This window comes from Mesoplodon mirus (genome assembly GCF_964341445.2).
Source record: "Mesoplodon mirus genome assembly, chromosome: 13".
Classification (NCBI taxonomy): Eukaryota; Metazoa; Chordata; class Mammalia; order Artiodactyla; family Ziphiidae; genus Mesoplodon; species Mesoplodon mirus.
The window spans coordinates 27,444,312-27,465,947 of record NC_138989.1 but is presented as its reverse complement, the minus strand read 5'-3'; the positions used below and the strand labels follow the sequence as shown (position 1 = coordinate 27,465,947).

The window sequence follows — 21,636 nt, the reverse complement described above, 5'->3', positions numbered from 1 at the left end:
TGGAGAGAGGGATGGTGAGGGCAGGGCACGGACAGGAGGGAGCGGGGGCCACCTGGCAGCCAGAGCGACTGCTGTCTGGGGCGGCCCTGACATCTGCCCCTGTACAGGGGTCCCAGCTCTCCCACCCCCGCCAGAAATCTGCCAAGTCAAAGAGGGCTTTCCCGGGCACCCTCTGCCCCAGAACTCCCAGATGGTTCTGCTCTCCTGCTCCGGACTTGGAGCTTGGACACCTGGGCACCGTGGAGCCCAGTCCCCATTAAACAAGCCCTCTCGGGCCCCCAGTGGCTTCAAAGCACTTTTGTGTGGGACTGAAGCCGCTCCCACTTCCTGCAGGTGGCTGAGGCCCCAGGAGTCCTGGAGGCCGTGCCCTGGGCGTGTGTGCTTGTCCATCCATCTCAGAGCCTCACTCCTTCCCTGCCCAGTTGCCCAGACGCACCCCTCACTGCAGGGGCCCTCACATGGCTTTGCTCTTTCCCTGATGATTAGAGTGGATGCTGTGTCTGAAGACCCCACAAAGCTGCTGGAAGCTTCCTCCTGAGGTTTGAGCCGAGGTGTAAGCCCGTCTGGACCCCATGCTCCTCTGTGCACCTTGGGCTGGCCTTGGGGAGCCTCAGGCTGGGAGTTCCACCCCTTGGAGAGCTGGCTGGTGCTGTGCGGGGTGGCAACTCCAGGGGCACCCTGCGCATGTGCATGGCGGATGGCGCTGTGGGGGCCCCCCGCCTAGGCAGGCACAGACCACGCAGGTGCTTGGATGCTGCACTAGAGGCCGGGGCCCAGCTGTGTTTGGAAGTCAAGCCTCCAAAGTGGCCCTTGAGGGGGAAGGTGCCCTTTCATGTCAAGGGCTGGAGGACAAAGCTGGGAGCCAGGGTTCTGCAGACACCCCAGCCACACCTGTACCCCTGAGGATGCACCTGTGCCTCTGCAGCTGCCTGGGTGGGCTTGTTTCCTTCTTCCTTTATTGGGAGGCGTGATGTACTTACAGGAAGGCGCACAAGACGAGTTTCAGACCATCTTTTGTCACGGGTGGACACCTGGGCAGCCACTGCTCGCCCCACGCCCGCCCAGCGGCCTGTCCTCATCCTCAGGAGGCAGCCCGTCCACCTCATTCTTGCTTTACCATCTGAATATGCATCTCCAAAAAGCATAGACTCATTTTATGTGTTGTTGTTGTTTTTTTACCCTAAATGGAGCGATATGGAGCAGCTTCCTTTGTGTCTGATTCTGTGTCTGCGAGACCCGCCAGGGTGTGCACGGCTGCAGTGTGTTGTGTAGGCCTTTCTGTCTTATTCCTCTGGACGTGTGTACCCAGATTCCTCACCTTTCTGTGTCGGTGGAGATCTGGTTTGTCCACTTGGAGCTGTTGTGGATGAGGCTTGAGAAGACTCCCACCGGGCCTCCCGGTGCCGGGGGCCCCTGGATCCAGCAGTAGGGCTGCTCGGAGGCCACCAGTGTCCTTGAAGGGGCTCCCACTGGCCAGTCTGGGATGGTTAGGGCACAAAAATCAATGAGAACTGTGGGTGATGACCCATCAGTAACACAGGAATGTGTGAGTCCAGACTGATGGGAGGAGGGGAGAGAAGAGGCGAGAGCCCACTGTTTGGTGGGTGTGCCTTGTGGACGTGGAAGATGATCGTCTGCAAGACTGGCGGGCAGCACCACTGTGGGTGGAGGCGCTGGGTCATCTGAGGCCAGGGTGGTGGATGTCACAGTGTCTTTCCCAGAAGTGCCCACGGCGGTGGGAAGGGCTTTGAGTGAAGACACCTGGCGGGCGCCTCTGTCCAGGTGATCAGGGTGGGCAGTCGGCCTTGTGTGCAGTGTCATCCCCTTGCTGTCCTCCCCAAACGTGGAAATGTCACCCTGGGGATGACACGCACACACACAAGGGACAGGGAAAGGCGTGGCCCGTCCAGTCCAAGGGCCTGGTGAGCACTGACCAGCCCAGCGTTTGTTCCGGGGCCCCGAGCTCGTCGCTCCGTGACCGGCACTGACCCACATGGGCTGTGCCAGGGTCCCTCGCTGTGGCAGAAAGCGTGGAGGTGGTGGCGCAGCTGGGCGCGTGTACAGCGTTAGCAGTTAGGGGTCCAGGCGAAGGAGGCAGGGAGCCACTGTTCTGGGGGTTCCTTAGATACAGGCCAGCCCTCCCTCCCTGTGTGGCCGCCCTTGGCCGGGGCCGGCATCTCCGTGTCAGAGCACCGTTCCCACTGCTGCTTCTCTCCTGAGCTCCACTCAGACACGGTGTCGATAGGCCTCACATTCTCTCTCGCGCGCGTCGCTGCCGCTTCAGGCCGAGCGACTCCTGCTCCCCAGGGTCCAGGCACATCCTGCCAACACCAGCGGTTCTCCAGACAGAGCTGGAGTCTGGATCAGGATCGGGTGCCGTGGGTCCACCTGGGGGGCATCCATCCACGCAGCACCGAGGTCTCCCAACAGTGCGGGTAGATGCCAGGCCCCGCGTGCCCTCCTGTCCCCTTCCACAGCTACAGGACTGGCCCACTGTCCTGTCCCCTTCATCCCCACTGGCCTATGCTGCTGCTTCTTCCCTTGTTTGTCTGGACCTCACCCCTTGGGAGGAGGATGGGAGGGCGGTTCTGTGGGGTGACCCTCACGTCGGCTCAGCCCCGGGGTTTCTTGGGGTCAGACTGGGGAGGTGGTCTTTCGGGAGGAAACCCTTCTCGTCCCCTTGTCGGGGGTCTGGGACATCTGTGGGGCTCATCCACCTGGGGAGTGTGTCCACAGTGTCCCGCCGGCAGGGACCGTTCCCTCTGCTTCCTAGGCTCCTAGGAAATGAGTCTTGAGGCCCAGCGAGGAGCATTTCTGGTGAGTGTCAGAGCCGCGCAGTGGACAGGGAGCCTCAGGGCTGCAGATACCCCGTCCCTCCATCCTCAGCGTCCGCCCAGGGGCTGTGCCCCCACAGCTGTGCCTGGGCTGGTCTTATGGGGAGGGTTTCTCCCCCTTTTATAGCATTCTACTTTCACTGGAACTCTTCTGTTTAATGGGAATTCTCCTCCCTGTGTATATATGTGTTCACTCATGGGTCTGGGCTCGTGGAGATTTCTTTTATTCTTGGGTTAGAATTTCATTCTACTGTTATTTATTTTATTGCTCAGATTATTCCAACTTTAGTGCTTGTGTCCTTCGGACATGCCCTTTGTTTCATTTTTAAAAGTATTTCCTTGTTTTCTGGCCCTACAGTGTGCTCAGAACTCATCTTGGCCCCCCACCCTGCCCCAGCTCTTGCTGTCTGGGGGAAAAGGAATAAGAAGCCAGACCGGGCGCTGGGTGTGCTCGTCACTCCTGGGGTGTTGTTGCCTCTGGGTCTTCTCAGGGGGCAACCCGGGCTCCCCGTGTGCACCTCCATACTGCGTACACCCTGTGTGCACCTCTGTGTTTGTCCGTCTGTGTCTGTGTTTGCACAGACATGCGCTCATGCCGACGTCTCTGACTCAGGGCCAACACCTGCCAGGCTTCTTGGTGACCTGGCCCCCCGCCCCTACTCTTGTCCGTCTTTGTCCAGCCCTGCTCCTGCTGGACGCGTGAGGGGGTCTCAGGATTGCTAACCCACACCTGTGAGAACACCTACCAGCCAGAGTCCCGTGTCTCTGTCCAGTTCCTCTGTCTCTAACCAGCCAGTGCCTAGAGGACATGCTTCCTGAGTCCCTCAGGTCAGCTCTCATCCGCTCTCCCCTGAGCACCGAGTGCCAGGCATTCACCTCTGTCTGCAGCTTGTCCTGGGACCCTGACCTTCTGGTGGGTTTTTTCAGTTACACACAGAACAGTTCACTCTTCGTGGCGAGTTCTGTGGGCAGGACCCTGTTGTCCTCCACCCCTGCTGCCCTGCCTCCCCCAGAGGGTCACACGAGTGGAAGTGCAGTGTGTGGCCTTTCAGACGGGCTTCCTCCCCGTAGCAAAGGGCATCTAATTCCTGCGGGTGGCTGTGTGTCCCTGCTGCTGCTCTGGTGCTGAGCAAGGTCAGGTGCAGACGGATGCTCCACGGTGAGTTATCAGCCTCCTGCTGGAGGGCTGTGTCCGGTTTGGTGAGCAGAGCTGCCGTGGACATTCGCTTACAGGTTTTTGTGTGAATATAGGTTTTAAATGCACTTGGGAACATCCGTGAGGGTGGAGCTGCCAGGTGGTCACAGTTAATTCACAAAGGGGTGGAGGGCGGGAGGAGTGGAGGGCCCACAGTTTGATAGCACAGGGAGCAGCAGGGAGACCACGGGGGGCGGGCCATGGGGCCTGTGCCATGGGGCGCCCCAGGCCTCGGTCTGCAGCCTCCCCAGGCCAGCCCGTGAGCTGGCATAGGCGTCTGGACTGCAGACTCACGTGCGGCCCTTCCTCAGCTGAGGTGCCCCCAGGCCCTCCCCAGGAAGTGTCCCTTGCCGTCCTGTGGCCTCCGGCCGACCACAACACACTGACATTTGTCCTCACCTGGGAGGGTCACGGCCCGTCTCCTCTTATTTTGGCAGCCAGGGCCGCGACCTGAAGCTGTGCGTGTGGGACCTGGCGGAGGGCAGGAACGCCGTTGTGGACTCCGTGCTCTTGGAGAGCGTAGGCTTCTGCAGGGGCTCTGTGCTGGCTGGGGGCCTGCAGCGCTGGATGCTGGCTGTGCCGGGGAGAGGCAGCGATGAGGTGAGTGAGCCCATTCACCCTTGGCCCCTGGCTGCAGGAATGCTGTGCCCCGAGCAGCTCCTCAGGCCAGCCTTGGCCTGGTCACCTGAGGTGGCCCTGGTGCTGAGGGTCAGGAAAGGGGCCCGAAGTGGGCCAAGGTCTCTGGGAGGCCCTGGCACCCAGCCAGGAGCAGCACGGGATGGACAAGTTCAGGGCCCGAGGCTGTCAGGGGCCTTGGGAGCAGGCAGGCATGGAGGGAAGCCCCAGGCCGACCCCATGAGGTCAAGGTAGGCCTCAGAGTCAAGACAGCAGGGGAGGGCGGCCTTTTGGGGTCAGAACTGGACACTGGCGTGAGAGGTCTTGGGCAGGGCTGAGACGCAGGGCGTAAGGGCTGGCACCAGGGTGGCAATCACAGTCACAGATGAGTGGGGCCCGTCAGAGGACAGGGCTCCTGGGGGCAGTGGGTGGGATGGAGCCCCAAGGTCGCTGTCAGGTGGAGCTCAGGCTGAGTGTCCAGCAGTGATCTGAGGCAGGGACTGGTCAGGCTAGACAGTGGTGTTCACACCCCAGGGACGGAAGAGGCAGAATCCCCAGGAGAAGCAGAGCCCAGGACAGGGTGCCGGTGGGGAGCGCCGAGGGCAGGGGGATGGGGGTGCTGGTTGGAGGCAGTGGGGGAAGGAGCCCCAAGTGCATTGGGACGGCCTGGTGGGTGGGGGCCTGGGGGTGCCGAGAGTGGGCGTGGGTCTGGGGTACACGTGCAGGGGGAGGGAGGCCCCTGCCTACCGCCCACGCCCCGTCCTCCCCGTGTCCTCTGCTGCCCTGAGGGCCTGTGCGGCGGGCGGGGCTGGGCAGGGACGCAAGCCCTGCACCCGGGAAGTTTGGCCCCCACCCAAGAGGAGTCGTGAGTCTTAAAGCAGATTCAGCTCATAAATAATGAGGCAGGAGCAGGCATCTATTTGTTCATGATGGCGTTTAAGTCACCAATTAGGAGCTACATGCGATTTTCTTGCCAGTTTGCCAAAAACCTGTTAAAAGTTTTATTAATGTGAAAAGAGAGGACTCTGCTTCTCCTGGTGGCAGCAGCCGGGTGGCGCCGAGCCTCCTCAGTGGTGGGGGCCGGACCACACTTCCGCTGAGGTTGCCTTCTGCTGCCCACCCCAGCCTGGCCCGAGACTGCTTGTCCCCTCTGCTTCTCTCCGGCTCCCCAGCTTCTGGTACACCACCATCCCCCAGCCCGGGAGCCACAGGTCTGGGAACCTTGCACATCCTGGGAAAAGGGCTGTTTTCCATGTTCCCACCTGGAATCAGCGCCACTGGCCTGTGCCCAGACAGAGCCAGGCCCAGCCGTCTGGGTGGCCACACTTGCCCAAACCAAACATTTTTCCTTCTGGAAACAAAACTTGCCCTTGAATGCCAGGTGGAAGCATCCCGGTGTGAGGGAGGCCCCGGCAGAGTGCGGAGCCCCTCCTGGGACCACAAGGACCAAGGGACACTTGTTCTGGATGCCAGCACTGTGCCCCCTCTCATGGCACCTAGCCCAGGCCTGGGCTGCCCTGGTTTCGCCCTCACTCTGGGCCACTCGCCTCTGCCCGATCCCCCCGCCCTTGCGCCTCTCCTCACTGCCACCAGAGGGGTCTTCCTGAGTCCCCAGATCAGGGGTGGGGGCACCCCTCTCTGACCCAGGACCCCCCTCCCCCATCGCCCAGCAGCTTGTCCTCCTGACGTAGTGACGTTTAGGAAGCTGGCGTCGGAACAGAAATAGGAAGGCAGGCATCCAGCCCCCAGCACCATGTTCCTTGACCTTCTAGGTCCCCCGCCTTGGCCGGGACGGGCTTGGGTGCCTGAGGCCCAGCCGGTCCCCACCCCTGCCTCCCTCCCACTGACCTCGGAGGACAGAAGGGCTCCGAGGGCCCCCTCCTCTTTGGTTTACTCGGTCACTTCTGGACCACACTCCATGCCACCACATCCTCCTGTACTTCCTTCATTTTGCTGGAGCTTCCCCTGAGCATCGTGGGTGCTACAGGAACTCCTTCTAGCAGCTTCTAATTCATGGCAGGATGACGCTCACATCACTTAGGTCCTTTTCTGTCTCTTTGGGGCAGTGAGGACGAGGTGTCTGGGGTAGATGCTGGCCCTGCAGGCAACGTGATACGGGCGGAGGGGGCTGTGCGTGCATGTGTGTGGGCGTGTGTGTATACGCGTGTGCACGTGCATTAGTGAGAGCAGCAGCAGGGCTACACCCGCTCTACACTGCGTATTTACACCTTGAGTTCACCCTGGGGTTTCTCCTGGGGGTTCTGTGCCCCAGGTGTCAGAAGTGGACCAGCAGGTGTAGGTTCTGTCCCCTCGATGCCCCATCACGTCTGGACCTCAGACTCCTCATCTGCAAACCTGGGGCTGCCCCGTGTTGACGAGGGGTGCCCTGCAGCTCTGCGGGGCGCACACTGTTGTTGGTGGAGCATCCCCAGGAGGGTGGCCGGAGCCACCAGGTGGGGACATGTCACCCAGCCAGGCGCAGGAGGGGCTGTGTCAGCATCAGGCGACACTGAGCACAGGCCACACACGGTGGAGGAGCAGGCGCTGGGGCCCCAGGTGTGCAGGTCTAGGTGCCATGCGACAGTCCGGGAGGGCTCAGTGTCATCCACATGTGGGGCCCGACCAGGAAGGAGTGCCAGGAGGAGGGCGGGAGGCCGAATGAGCTGAGTCAGCGCCGTGGGCCCGGCCGCCTGCTTGGCCAAGAGGTCAACGCGGAGGAGGCCTGAGGTGGCTGCGGGGCAGTGACACTGCTCAAGGGACCTGCCGGTCACTCAGGAGTGACACATGCATTCCACACAGCCTGGCAGCCCCCAAGCCCAGGAGCCCGTGGGTCAGTGCGGGAGACATGGCCTGGGTTCCCAAAGGCGCAGACAGGCTCACAGTGGCCGGGCTGAGGCCTCAAGAGTCTCCTGTTTGTGCAGCACAGACTTGACTTGGCTCTGGCCCAACTCAGCTTGTTTTCTTACTGTCAGGTTCAGATTCTGGAGATGCCGTCCAAGACGTCAGTGTGCTCCCTGAAGCCCGAGGCACAGGCCAGGCTGGGCATGCCCATGTGCCTGCAGCTCTGGCAGGTAAGGCCCAGCGCCCACCGACCACACCTGCCGGCCACGCCCGCCAGGTGTGAATCATGCCCATTAGGGACTTGGTTCCTCATCACCTACGGGCACTGGCCCCTGGGAGGCGTGTGCACAGCGTCCTCTTCAGCCTTGTTGTCCCCAGCCCTCCAGCCCTCCTGCTACGAGGACACCTACAGACCCTTTGGGGATGCTGGGCTCATCCTCGTCTTCGCAGGGCGGTGTGGGAGACAGTGACCCCCTCCTGGGGGAGCCACGTGCTCCCTTCTGGTCTGCTCACCGGCGCGGCCTGGCATGGGGCCGGGAGGGGGTGCTGACTAACCCTGCAAGCCTGCATGGCCCCTGCGTTGCCAGGATTAATTTTTGTTACTTCTTTGCCTTGTTGAGGCTGGAGTGGGCTTAACGTGCTGGCTTTCCCTGCGGCCACACTTGGAATTTCTGATCTGCGCCATTTCCTTCTTTCTTGGCTGTTCTCTCTGATTAGAGAGGGTCTGGAGGCATCTCCTGGGGCTGTGGCAGAAGCCGGGGGGCAGCGGAGTCACAGGCCTGAGTCCCTGCAGGATGGGTTGTGGCTCCAGAGCTGAGCCCGAGGCCTGGGAGGGACCCTCCTGACCAGAGGGGCAGCTTCCCACCCCCAGCGGTCAGCACCAGCTCAAAATGGGCATCTATTCCTGGGGGCAGCAGAGCGGATGGTCCAGTGCATTCATGTGGAAAGAGTCTCGGCAGCGTCTTTACAGCTGCAGAAGCCATGGGGAGCAGGTCACTGACCAGGGCTGTCCCAGACCGCTGCCCATGGCCTGTTTTTCAGCTCCGAGCAGCTCACCTGTGCCTCCTCAGAGCCGTCCCGGGCTGCCTGGGACGAGGGGGAGGCCGTTCCTGCCCCTGCTGTGACTCTCCATACGAACCCAGCCAGGCTCGCATGGTTTGGAGGTATCTGTGTGCCCGCAGGGTCCCTGGGCCCAGCTCTTGTCCCTCCAGGGCCCTGCCCTGTCTTGCAGTTGGTGTCCCTGCCATCTCTGAACTGAGAGAAGCCCATGGGGGAGGGGCGTGAGGAAGTGGGGGCTCTGAGACTCACCTGGATGGCAAAGCTGCTGGTGCCAGCAGGCAGGTGGGGGGCGCCTGGAGGGGCAGCAGAGGCTGTAGAGGTGGCCTGGCGCTCACAGGCCCCGGGCGGGATGGGGCTGCATCCGCTCACCCTCCCTCCCTGGAGATGCTATCATTGCCTAATCGTGTAAGAATTCCATCAGAAAAATGTGCAGAAATGGGATGTACAAACTTGTCAAGGTAATTGACGTGGTTGACAGAAGGACAAATCGAGTTGTGTTAGTTGATACAGATCCAGCGCAAAGCATCCTGTTAAGAAAAGTCTATGCTGATTTGAAATGTCCCTTTATTCCTCGCCAAGCCTGGAGGTCCAGGTTATAGCTTATTGATCTGAGTGTGGCAGAGTGGCCCGATGTGGGATTCCTTTCTGAAACATTCAGAGACTTCTTGTTTTGCTCCTGAGAGTGGATGGCCTGTGTTTTTAGGATGATTGTCATGTAGGAGGTCAGAGGTCATCCACACCAACCCTTGGAGCAGGTCCTCCAGTGCCCCCCCAAAGCCCCCAGCCAAGGGCTCCCCGGGGAACCTCGAGGAGCTGGGGAGCGCCTCGGGCTGGTACACCCAGGGGTGGGGGGGGACACAGAGCGAGCAGAAGTCAGCCTGGCACCAAGGGCATGGCCGCCAGAGGACTGAGGCCCCAGAGCACTGACCCGCCTGCAGGGTCTATCCTGGGGGCCGCAGGGACCCTGCGTGCCAGGAGAGAAGGTGGAGGGGCCTCAGTGCAGGGACAGAGCCTGGCATGGGGCCCTGTGGCTGGTCTGGCTCCTGCCCTGGCCGCCCTGTGTGCCTGCACAGGGGACTCAGCAGTGTGCAGCCCCCACTCCAGCCTAGGCACTCAGAGCTCCCAGACCATAGGCAGTGAGGGAGACCTGGATACAGGAGTAACATGCGGGGTGGGGGCTGGGGAGCAGGCTGGGCCAGGCAGTGCGGTGGGAAGCCGGTGGGAGGACACAGCAGTGCCCCAAGGGGGATGGACCCAAGGGGCCCCAGCAAGTTCCTCACAGCTGCTTTCTTGGACTCCTCCTTCCTGCTTTTGTTCTTGGGAGCACATGTTATCATCAGAAAAAAGGGCTTGTCGGAGGCGTCCTCCAGATCCCAGAGCTGGTCTGCACGGGGCTCCCCTGGCTCCCCTCACTCTGCGGGGCCCTGAGACGTACCCCTCACACCAAGCACAGTGAGCTCTGCTTCCTGGGGTCGAGGACGTAGCGTCCACTCATGTTAGACACTCGCGGTGTGCAACACCTGGGCGTGGAGCCCCTCTGGGTGGGCAGTAAACTCTAGCGGGTGGGCCAGGAGGGCCTGCCCGGGTGCTGTCAGCCACGTCTAGGCACGCGGCTCAGCACCAGCCTTGCCCGCCAGCAGTGGGCCCCCATTGGAGCTGCACGCGACCCTGGAGGCAGCCTTGCTGGCGGCCCCAGGCCCTGTGCTCACCGTTGGCCATCCGGGGTTTGAGGGCTGCTGGCTGAGCTCCTGGCCTCGGGAAATTCTCCGCTGCTAGGGGGCGCTTGGTCGTTTCTGAGCCCTGGGAGCTCAGTGGAGAGCAAAGGTGCCAGGTCCTGGCGGCGGTCCCGGGACTGGGCACCAAGCACGGGGCGGCCTCTCTCGGTCGGTGCCAGGCCGACCCAGGGTCCCCATGCTCCCCTGCAGGCGGCGGCGCAGCCCTCTGACCCGCGCCCTCATCCATCACGCGGCTCGGCCGGCGAGGCGCTGACTCTGCAGCCTTGACGGTTGGGGGGCTTCCGCGGCGACATTGACAAAGTACAGAAGGTTCATTTTTCATTGAGACGGAGCTCGAGATTTTCTTTGGCCGGCAGTTCTAGACAGGTGGCCGGCCCCGCCCAGGGGTGGCCGCACGTCTCGGCTGGTGGGAAGGAGCAGAAGGACCAGCCAGTGTCCCAGACCCCGACGCCCCACCCAGCCCGCACTGGCCCCAGTCTGGGTGTCAGCCCCCTGGGGGTGTGCAGGCCGCCCAGGGCTCAGTGGGGAAGGCGGCCTATCTCAAGCTCCTTCTCCTCCAGAAGGCCCGGGACCCCTGAGCATCCACCAGCTGACTGCGAGCTGTCCCCACAGGCTGACTCCAGTCCCCGCCCTCTCCTCCTGGCTGGCTACGAGGACGGCTCGGTGGCCCTGTGGGACGTCTCCTCACGGAAAGTGTGCAGCCGCGTCGCCTGCCACACGGAGCCCGTCATGGGTCTGGACTTCGACTCCCAGGAGGCCAGGGGCGTCTCAGGCTCTGCGGAGAAGGCGCTGGCCGTCTGGAGCCTGGATGAGCAGCAGGCCCTGCAGGTCAGTGGGCCAGGCCCGAGGTGTCATTTATCCTGCTCTGCACCAACAGTCTGATGGGCTGGAACAATATTTAGGCATGAAGAGGACTTGTGGCAGGTCCTCAGTTAATTAATCATCGGACCCGGCGCGGGCGGCCCTGGTGGGCGGCAGGAGAGGGGCTGGCACTCGTGAGCCATTCACAGGGTTTGGGTTTCCCTCAGACCTTGGCTAATAGCGGTCACGTCTCGTCCATCTAGAGGAAAGGCATGTAGAATCCAGGACTGTACAAGCCCGTTTGCAAAACTCAGAGGAATTTGGTCAGTAAGGAACTGATCAATCAAAAGGAAAAAAAGAAAAGAAAAAAACCCAAACCCTACATGGAGAAATCCCTGAGTGAGGCCCCTGTGGCTGTCTGCAAGCTGCCCGGGGGCAGTGGGAGGGCCGTAACCGCTCAGTGGCTTCCCATCCCACGTGTCTGGGGGGCCCTTGGGGGCCACATCTGGGTTCCCAGTGCTCAGCCCTGTTGGGAGGGGGGGATGGAGTTGGCCGGGAGGGGAGCCTCCTGGCCAGGCCTCAGACGGGTGAGGTCCTGGGGAGTGAGGTGCTGGGTGTGCCCTGTGCCTGTCAGCCCCCTGAGGGTGGCCTGAGTGCACACTGGCTTCTGGGCGGGGGTGCCCCCATTAGCCAGGAAGCCTCAGAAGGCTGAGACCTGACCACGGCCGGCTCTGCGAGCCCAGGTCTGGTGGGGGAGTGGGGCCCCAGCGGGGAGCCGTGTATCCTACCTCCCGGAGCTCTGGAGGACAGGGCCTGTGGCTGCGCCCTCTACAGGGGCTGCATGGTCCAGGCTTCTCTGCAGACAGGAGACCGCAGGAAGAGGGCATCTCTCGGGCCCTCCCCAGATGGGAGGCCTTGCCCAGCAGCCCGGGGCCCCCACAGCCAGGGAAGAGGCCTTGTGCACTTGGGTGGGTGGGAGAGGGCAGGCATGGGTGAAAATCGGGAGAGACTGCCATGCTCAGTGGGCATTGCCACACTCTGGGTGCAGGACAGCGAGGGACAGGGCTATCGGGTGGGTGAGGGGTCCTGGGCAGGAGCTAGGGGCCGAGGGCGGACTCAGCAGGGAGACCTTCCACGTGGCAGCTGGAGGGACCGCTCTAGCTTCCTAAAAAGCACAGTCCATGGGAGGACCAAGCTAGAACCAGAGCGAGTGGCCGTGGCTACAGGGTCTGGGCAGGGTCCTGAGAGGGGAGCAGCCCTGTGGAGTCCCGGGGAGGGGGGGAGGGGAAGGGAGGGAGGGGTCATGTGACATATGAGGACAAGGCAGGTGTTCCAGCTTCCTTGGCATCGCCCCCTGCCCCCCACCCCCCCGCAGACCAGCCTGTGCCACACTCGCCTGACTTGCAGTAAAGCAGCTTCCCGTCCGTCTTCCTGTCCTGTGTCCCAGGGAGTCCACAGAGGCCCTGCGGGATGGGGTCAAACAGGCCTCCCTACGGGGCTGGGGCCGGCTGTGGGGGTGGAGCTTCTCCAGCCTCCATCCCAGGGGAAGGGTCTCCAAGGCCTTGAAGTCCTGGATGTGGGTGGTGGGAGTGGAAGTCACCATGGTGCTCATCTTTAGAAGTAGGGCGGAGCTACGGGATGCTGGGTCTTCATGTTCTGAGCCGTCAAGGACACAGAGCCTGGCCAGGCGGGCATCGGTGTTCCCCCTACACCCTCCTCTGCTCCTGCCTGGTGGGAACCAGACAGCGACCCCCACCCTTCATGAGGTCCAGTGCTTTGTCCTGCTGTGGCTTCAACTTCAGCCCAACTTTGCAAATGCCTAGAGACCCAGGTGGCTCTCCTGAGGGCCCCACCGACTGCAGTGCCCCCAGGCCCTGCCCCCAGGACCCCGGGAAGAGGTCCCTCCTGCCGGCCTGGCCCAGGTCAGCCTGGTCTCCCCTGGCTTGTTGGAGAAACAGCTGCAGGAACTTCAGACTTAAATTTATGGGGCATGTTCCAGCACAGAGCTGGAGGTTCACTGTACATATGAATTGGAAAGTCAGAGCATAGGGAGGCCAGGCCAGCCCGGAGGTTGGTGGAGGCCGTGCTGCGGCTGGGGCCTCTCAGCGTGCATCCCAGGAGGCGCCGCTCCTCCCTTCGACCGCCCACTGTGGCCTTGCCGGAGACGTCCATGTCCCCAGAGGCCCAGACACCTTTAGGTCCTGGAACACAGGCCTCAAGGAGGAGGTGTTGGGGCCTCGAGGGCCTCAGCGTCTCGGTGTCCGCAGGCACCTCTCCCTGGGCCCTCGGTGTCTCAACTGGCCCTGAGGCGCTGGCCTTGGAGCCACATGGGCAAAGATGTGCCTTACCTCGCGGCAGCAGCTCTAATGAGCCCAAATCAATCTCCCCGGGCGGGTGGGCGGGCGGGCGCTGCAGAGGCGCAGATGGGGCTCCCGCGTGGAGTGAGGGTAATGGGAACCAGATGGGGCCGTGCTGCGCACGCATTCCTGGCACCTGAGGTCATGTGCTGCGAGAGCCACTGGTGGCCGGGATCCTTCCTGGAGGGTCCTGGTCCGAGACGGGCTTGGCCAGAGGCCGTGGCGGTAACTGGAGCCTTCGGCCACCCTCTCTAGGACGTTGGACGCTCACCCACCTGTAGGGGCTGCTCGCTCTGCTCCCCTCGAGCCCGGGGTCTGGGCCTTGGCTGTCGTCAGACACAGGTGGTGCACAGACCTGCCCCTCCCTCCCACACTTGGGGCAGGGTCCACGGCCTTGAAGCAGGGGCTGATTTACAGCCAGCAGTATTTCTAGGCCCTGAAGTAATAACTAGGCCCCCACCCTAGCCAACCCAGGCTGGAGTCAGACGACCACTCTCCCCCACCACGCCCACGGCTGGTTGGCCAGGCGTCCCCTCCTCCCCGCTCCGTGGCCACTGCCCGCCTGCTCCCCAGCCCTGCCGGGGGCTTCCCTCTAAAGTGTCAGCAGCGGGACACTTGGGCTGGTGCGAGGGAGACCATGGGACCCTGAGCTGAGGAGCTATGGGCACAGCACCACCACCACCCCCCACACACACATCTCGGGACACCATGGGCAGGGCTCCGGCCGCCTTGACCACACACGGGTGCTGGTGGGCCCCGATAGGACTGGTCTCTTCCAGTCCAGGTCCCCACAGAAAGGGCCTTGTGCCTTGATTCTGAGCTTCCAGGAGGGGCTGCGAGGGTGGGGGCGCATCACTCCTGTCCCCTTTCCCCTGGGCCGTCCTGGGTATCTCAGCCCCTCCCAGGTGGCAACACTGGCATGGATGCGCTCCGCTCCACACCCGACTCGCAGCCAGCCGCGCAGGGACCACTGCTCAGGCTGCTCTGCAACTCCCCGGCCACCACCTGGGCTCCCGGCTCCACCAGCAGACAGCAGATTTGGGCAGCCCTTTACTCCCTGGGAAACATCCCCATTGTTAACAAATCCACCCTGAAGCAGGGCCCCGAGTGGGTTCCGACGCACCCACTGCTCCGAGCCCAGGGCGGAGTTCCTGGGAGAGGAAGAGTCGTGGGCTGTGACGGTCACCTTGTCCTTGTCTATGAGTCGGGGCTCAGGCTGACGCACCCCTGCTGCGGGCACACGTGTGGGCTTCGCCTTCTCATGCAGGCATGGCTGCACCAGCTTCCGAGGGAGGGGGCGGTGGGAGTGAGGGCGGTGCTGGGCACCCACCCAGTGAGTGGGTTATGGCTGCTTGTGTGCAGCACAGACAGGAAGCACTGCGCCTGGATTCCTCTGGACGAGAGCATCGGAGTGGCAGAGAGCGCGGGACATGCGGGGATGCTGCTGGTCGCCATGGACAGAGAAGGGGCCCGGGACATCACGGGCCTGGGCACTGGACAGAGGCCACAGGAAGGCAGGGCAGGCGTGCGTGGAGGGGCTGGATGGGTCGCCGCAGGGGCGCTGCCCACATGCTGGCTGCACTGACCTTTTTCAGTTGTTTGTGATTGCGTCCCTGTTTTATCTGCAGGACTGTCCTCTGTCCATTGCTGACCAGGCTTACGTTTGTTTTCTTTAAACATCTTTTCCCCATTTCCCGTCTACCTTTCTTTTCCTCCCCTGAGTCCTCCAGGCTCGATGTGCAGCTCTGACCGGGATTCATCACACTCACTTCCGGGCGCCCGATTTTTCTTTGTTCTCTGACTGCGGAGCTGATCAGAGTGTTTTTATGTTTCCAAATGTTTGATTCTTTCCCCAGTTATTTTTTATTTCTAGTCTTCTAACTTGATCCATTTGTGGTTGGAGAACCAGTTCTGAGTGATACCAGCTCCCTGAAATGCCAGTAGGTTCCCGTGGCCCCCGTGCTTGGAAAGAGGTATTTCTGCTGCCCGCCACCCAGCTGCGCCTGCCCCTCAGGCAGCCGTGTGGTTCATGTGGGCCATGTGGGTCGAAAGCCATGACTGCCCCGGCCTCTGGGGGATGCTCTTGCTGGGTCCATCTTGGTGACTTTCCTGGGTCCTGTGTGTTCTTGGTCTGCATTTTGAATCTTCCTGGGGGGTTGAACACTTGTTATCTCTGGGAAGGATTTTTGCCTGAAACCCCATTTCAGCAACGATTCACATGGCTCAGGCCAGGTGTCTTCTGGCTGCTACTTCCTTCTGTGGCTTTTTTCCATCTTTCACCTTCAGCCTCCCTCACACACAGGCGTCCCCCTCGTGGGCCAGCCGCGCACGCGACCTCATTGCACGGGTTCTGTTTTGTCCCGTGCGCGCTGCCTGGCCGTCTTGTCGGGCCCTCTAGTGGGGCTCTGTTTTTTCATGCTTTGTGACAACCTCTGCCTTTTCTCTGGAGCACTTGGTTTGCTTCCTTCATGTGCGTTGAAGACACGTGGTCTCCGGTGACCCCCGTCTGCTGGGGACTCCTGGCGTCTGGTCCTCACTCCTGGTCACCTCGTGGGGCTTCTCCTCGCCTCTCCCAAGACGTTCTTTTTATTTGTGGTTTTCAGGGGTCTGGCCTCCCTGAGTGACATTGTCCCATGGCCCCCGAGGCTCTGGTCAGTTTTCTCTCTTCTTCAGGTCAGGTAATGTCCATTGATAATGTCCCCTAGTTTACAGACTTTAAAAAAATAATTTCCAGCCTCCCTGGTGGCGCAGTGGTTGAGAGTCCGCCTGCCGATGCAGGGGACACGGGTTCATGCCCCGGTCCGGGAGGATCCCACATGCCGCAGAGTGGCTGGGCCCGTGAGCCATGGCCGCTGAGCCTGCATGTCCAGAGCCTGTGCTCCGCAATGGGAGAGGCCACAACAGTGAGAGGCCCGCGTACCGCCAAAAAAATAAATAAATAAATAATAATAATTTCCAATCTGCTGTTAAGCCTGTCCTACACATTTTTCACGTCAGTTATTAGCTTTTCAGTTCTACATTTTCTATTACTGTGCTTTTTTTTTTTTTTAACAAAAGACTCTATTTTTAGAGTAGTTTTAGGTTCACAGCAAAATTGAGAGGAAGGTACAGAGATTTCCCATATACCCCCAGGCCCCCACTATCGACATCTCCCCCCCAACAAGTGGGACATTTGTTACAGTCGATGGAACTACACTGACACCTCATCACCACCCAGAGCCCTTGGTTCACATCAGGGGTCACTTCTGGTGATGTACATCCTATGGGTTTGGACGAATGTATAATGACATGTGTCCAGATGTGCAGTGGTATCTGGTTGTTGTCATTTGCATTTCTCTAATGACATACGATGTGGAGCATCTTTTTACATAATTAGTTGCCATCTGTGTATCTTCTGTGCTGAGGTGTCTGTTCAGGCTTTTTGCCCATTTTTAAATTGGGTTGCTCATTTTCTTAAGATTTCTTGTGTATTTTGGGTAACAGCCCTTTATCAGATGCGTCTTTGCAGATACTTTCTCTTAGTCTTTGGCTTGTCTTCTCATTCTTTCAACAGTGTCTTTACAGAGCAGAAGTTTCTAATTTTAGTGAAGTCAGATTATCAATTGTTTCCTTTATGGATTGTGCTCTGGTGTTGTATCTAAATACAAGGTCACCTAGGTTTTCTCCTGTCGTCATCTAGGAGTTTTATAGTTTTGCAATTTACATTTAGGTCTTTGGTCTATTTTGAGTTGATTTTTGTGAAGGTGGCAGGTCTGTGTCTGGATTCGTTTCTTCTCATGTGGACATCCAGTTGTTCCAGCACTGTTTGTTGAAAAGGCTACTTTGCTCCTGTGTCAAAGGTCACACGTTTATGGGGGTCCATTTCTGGGCTCTTTTTTCTGTTCCGCTGATCTGTTTGTCTGTTCTTCCACCAATATCCATGGTCTTGATTCCTGTAGCTTCACAGCAAGTTGTGAAGTCGGTCCTCCCGCTTTGCTCTTCACCTTCACAGAGTGTTGGCTGTTCTGAGCTGGTTCTGAATTTCCATTTCTCTGCTAATAGATGCTATTTGTACACTCATCAAGACAATTTTTTGGTAATTATTTGCATTTTCTTTCATTTTTTGGAACATATTTAAATATTGCTTTAAAGTCTTTGATATGTTCCACACCTGTGCCATTCTGGGCTGGTTTCCATTAACTGCTTTTTTTCCTACTTCTTTGGGTGTCTAGTAATTTTTGTCTGTGCCAGACATTGTACTGATAGAGATGGAGACTGGATTCTGTTACTTTGCAGAGCAATCACTCTCATCCCTGCAGCTGTTCACCTGCACCATGGGCTTGGCTTCCACTCCATCAGGCAGTATGTGGGGCCCAGGGTCATCCCCAGCCTCCTGTAATGCGTGGGACTCACCTTCCAAACTGTACCTCCCCTTCCCACTTGTGGGGCTTGGTTTCCAGCTTCATCATGGTTGGCCAGAGTAGGCCCAACCAGGGCGTGATGCCTGCCCTGCAGCGCGGCCTTGTGTGGACACACAGATGTCACCCTCTGCTGCTGGGTCCAAGATCACTGTTGATCTCTTGTATTTGTTGCCTTTAACCCTGCAACAGCCACTGGCTGGTTAACCTTGTGTGGTGCCCTGAGTGGGCACAGCCCAGCCCTCACGAGGACCCGTGGGACCCACATGGCCTGCAGCCCCTCCCCCAGCCCCCTCCATGCTGCCGCCTCACCCCACGGGTTCCAGCGGCCCCACCCTCTGATCATCTCCTTGGCTTCACGTGGCCCCTGTGCTCCGCCTGGACTTTGCAGCCAGACATTCCCCCAGCAGAGAGCTACTGGGCCTCTGGGAGGCTCCCCTGTCAGCTGCCCTTCCCGCCGGTGTTGGTGCCTGGATGCAGTCACGCAGTGTCTTTTGTCCAGTTGGTGGTGGTTGGCAGCACGCGGAGTGGTCTGGCACCAGCTGCCCATCACAGCCACCTCCTGTAGTCCCAGCTTCCTGAAGGGTGTCTGTCTGCTGAGCAGACATTTGCGGCTTCTCGTTGTGAACTGTACACACTCTGTTGTTGTCAAGTGTGGGCACAGTCTGTCCGAGTGCTCCCTGGTCCCCAGGGTGGGCCCCGACTCTCTCGTCTGCTGGCTCCCGGGGTTTCTTGGCCAGTCATTCTTTTGGTGTCTCACGTTCACAGCACGCATTTGGCTTTAACTTTGGAATCCAGTCAAAAGTCTGTTGAGTATATTTTTATTCATTTTCAGAGAAATACAAGGGCAAATACTAGGAAACGATTACACCTGGGTGGGGAGAGGAAGTGAGGTTGTTCTGTCAGCACCTCAGTGGGTGTCAGATAATCTCCGTAGAATGAGGCTGACTGTTGTATCTTCGACCCAGATGACAAAGATGAGCAGATCAGTGAACTTCACACCCGTCTCTTTTGCTGCCGTCCTGTATTTCTGTTAGTTACACAACCGGTTCTGTAGCCTTGATCCCCGTATTGTCTCAGGCCTAATCCTGCAGGGGACTACGTTCCCTACTCTCTGCCAGGCCACTTGCTGCCGTTCCCCTGTTTTCTTCTAAGAGACTGGACTTAATCTCCTAGTTCTCCAGGAAGAGCTGATGGGACGCATCCCCTGGGTTCTTACATGTTCACAAATGCTCGTCTGTTGTTCTCATACCTGAGCGACAGTTTGGCTGGATATAAAATTCTCGGGCCTCGCCTCCCAGCTTCGCAGGCGTCACCCCGCCGTCTGGCCCAGACGTGGCCCAGACGTGGCCATGGGCTATTCTGCCCTCACGGTTGACTTGATCCTTTTGCCTGACAAAAGGACTAATCAGCTTTGCGTCCAATGACGTTATCAAGCGCATCTTCCTGTGACCACCCTGTAGGCTCTCTGTGGATCCTAAGACTTCAGTTTCTAGAAGCAATAACAGATTTTCTAAGCGGCAAAGGTCAGAGCAGCTGCGCGGCCTTCCACATCTGCTGTTTCTCTCTAGTGGCCGTGCCTCTGTCCCCAGGTTGGGTCACGCCTGCCTTTGCTGTTTCTTCCGATTCTCCTTGATTCTGCAGTGTTTGCTTCTCTCGGTGCCTGTGGATCAGGCTCCCTTCTCTGGGTTTGCTCACCTGGTTCTTGTTTTATGGATATCATTGCTTCATGAAGTTCTGTTTTGCTGATTTGCAAAAGTGCCTGGTGAGTGGTTGCTTCCGAGGAATGCTGCCATCTTTCGCTGAGTTTCTTTCCTCCTTTTCCCTGTGTTGTCTTTGAAAAACGAATGACTCTCCCTGAGGCTGCTCTGGCCCAACAGGAGGTGAATTCACAGAGAAAGGGGAGCTGCTGTGGGCACACCAGCGACCCCGGGGCAGCAAGGACTCCTGATGCCCAGGGCTGGGCCAAGGCAGGATGGGCGGAATCACGTGGCCATTTGGGTCATCACGACGATGGCCAAGTGTGTGTTGTCAGCGTGGGGCAGAGCTGCCAGATGGCCCCTAAAGGGCTGCGCATCCAACCCCGGGCGGCCTTCCCCCTCGCATGCCACGCAGGGCTGCCCTTCCCCCGGCTTTGCTGAAGGTGGGGGTTTGCGTTCCTTCTGCTCCTCCTGCTTTGGGTGCGGTGAGGTTTCGCGAAAGAGGACCCACTGACCTTGCTGCCGTCCAGTGGGCGGTGCTGCCTGGAGGCTGGGGGGCAGTATTACCTTGGGGAGGGCCCCAGGCCGCAGTCCATTGAGGCCTGTCCTGTCTCAACCCGAGGGTCTGGCCAAGGGCAGAGGTCACCTTTGTGGCTCCAGGAGGCGGCAGTAAGTTGGCAGGAGCGCTTGGCTCCCTGTTCCTGACGGGGGCATCCTGGTAGAGGGCGAGGCGTGGAGGCGGGTCTAAGTAGCCACCTAACGGTTCTCCCTGTGTCGCTCTGATCACAGGTGCGTGGGACTCACGTGCTCACCAACCCCGGGATTGCCGACGTCAAGATTCGGCCAGACCGTAGGATCCTGGCCACCGCGGGCTGGGACCATCGCGTCCGTGTGTTTCACTGGCGGACGATGAAGCCGCTGGCCGTGCTGGCTTTCCACAGCGCCACCGTGCACTGCGTGGCCTTCGCTGCTGACGGCTTGCTGGCCACAGGGTCTGGGGATCAGCGCATCAGTGTCTGGTCTCTCTACCCGTGCACATGACTCGTGGCTCCTTGTCAGGACACTTGGATAGCGGGAAAGTGGTGCAAGGTGTCGGAGGCCGTGGGCCACGGGCCCCACTGGTCATGGGAAGAGCCGGTCATTCGGGCCTCCTTCCTGCATGGGACCTGCTCCCTTTCATGAAGCACGGCGTCTGTGCCATGGTGACTGCCATTTAAAGCATAACCAGGCCAGACACTGGGCACCAGCGACCCAGGCAAGAGGCCAACCCGGGGGCGCCTGATAATAAACTTGTTTGCAAACCTGCAGGCTTGAGGTACGAATTCTCCCAGGTGACCCCCTGCTTCCCTGGGTGGTCAGAGCCCAGAGCTGTCTGTCCTCAGAGCCTCCACTGGGCAGGGTGGCTGGTCCGTCCAGCAGGGATGCCAAGTGTGGGCCCCGGGTCCTGGGCTCCTCACACCGCAGACGGCCAGGAGCTCCTGCATCACAGGGTTGAGCCGGTGACGGGGTCCTGACGGGAGCGCGGCAGGGAGAGGGCCCCCGATGGGGGTGGCGGGGAGGGCACAGAGCTAGGCCTCCAGCAGGACCAGCAGGAGGAAAGAAGGGCCACCTCGTGGAGTGAGGCCTAGAGTGGCAGGTGGCTGTCCCAGCGTGACTTCTAGGCGTAAAGCCCAGCAGCTCAAGCGAGACAGACAGGGACCAAGGGCGCTGTTGCAGAGGCTCACACAGGGCAGCCACCGGCTGCTCCCACGTGGGGCCGAGCCCAGACCTCAGGACAGCTTATCTCAAGGCTGGGCTGTTGATTGGGAAGGAATGGGACCCTGAAAATTGGATTGGGGGCTGTGGGCAGAGCCCGACCAAGCTGGGGGCCACAAACCCCTTCGTTCCATCAGCTTCTTTGCCGGGAGAGCCTCCTTCTCACCCTACCTGAGGTCAGCCCCCCTTTGGCTGCAGGACCTAAATGGCCTCCCCCGAGGCAGGGGCCCTAAGGGGCACTCAGGAACCCCCTACTCCACACTTTGCTTATAACCAGACTGGGTCCCAGCAGGCCCGAGAGGGTGGGGTCTGCGGTGGCTGCGCTCCAGAAGGGCTGCGTGGCTTT

The 21,636-nt window shown here is 60.1% G+C and overlaps 1 protein-coding gene across 2 annotated transcripts in view; it reads left to right on the top strand.

Moving 5' to 3' along the window:
• GNB1L (G protein subunit beta 1 like) overlaps positions 1–20,842 on the top strand; it is a 45,902-nt gene extending 25,060 nt beyond the window's left edge. For both annotated transcript variants that reach the window (XM_082641588.1, XM_082641589.1), the window contains 4 exons: positions 4,467–4,629; positions 7,617–7,715; positions 10,893–11,108; positions 20,325–20,842. In XM_082641588.1, coding sequence (XP_082497714.1) covers positions 4,467–4,629; positions 7,617–7,715; positions 10,893–11,108; positions 20,325–20,576 — 730 coding nt within the window. In that variant the 3' untranslated portion in view covers positions 20,577–20,842. The remainder of the gene's footprint in view (positions 1–4,466; positions 4,630–7,616; positions 7,716–10,892; positions 11,109–20,324) is intronic.
• The last annotated feature ends 794 nt before the right edge of the window (positions 20,843–21,636 follow it).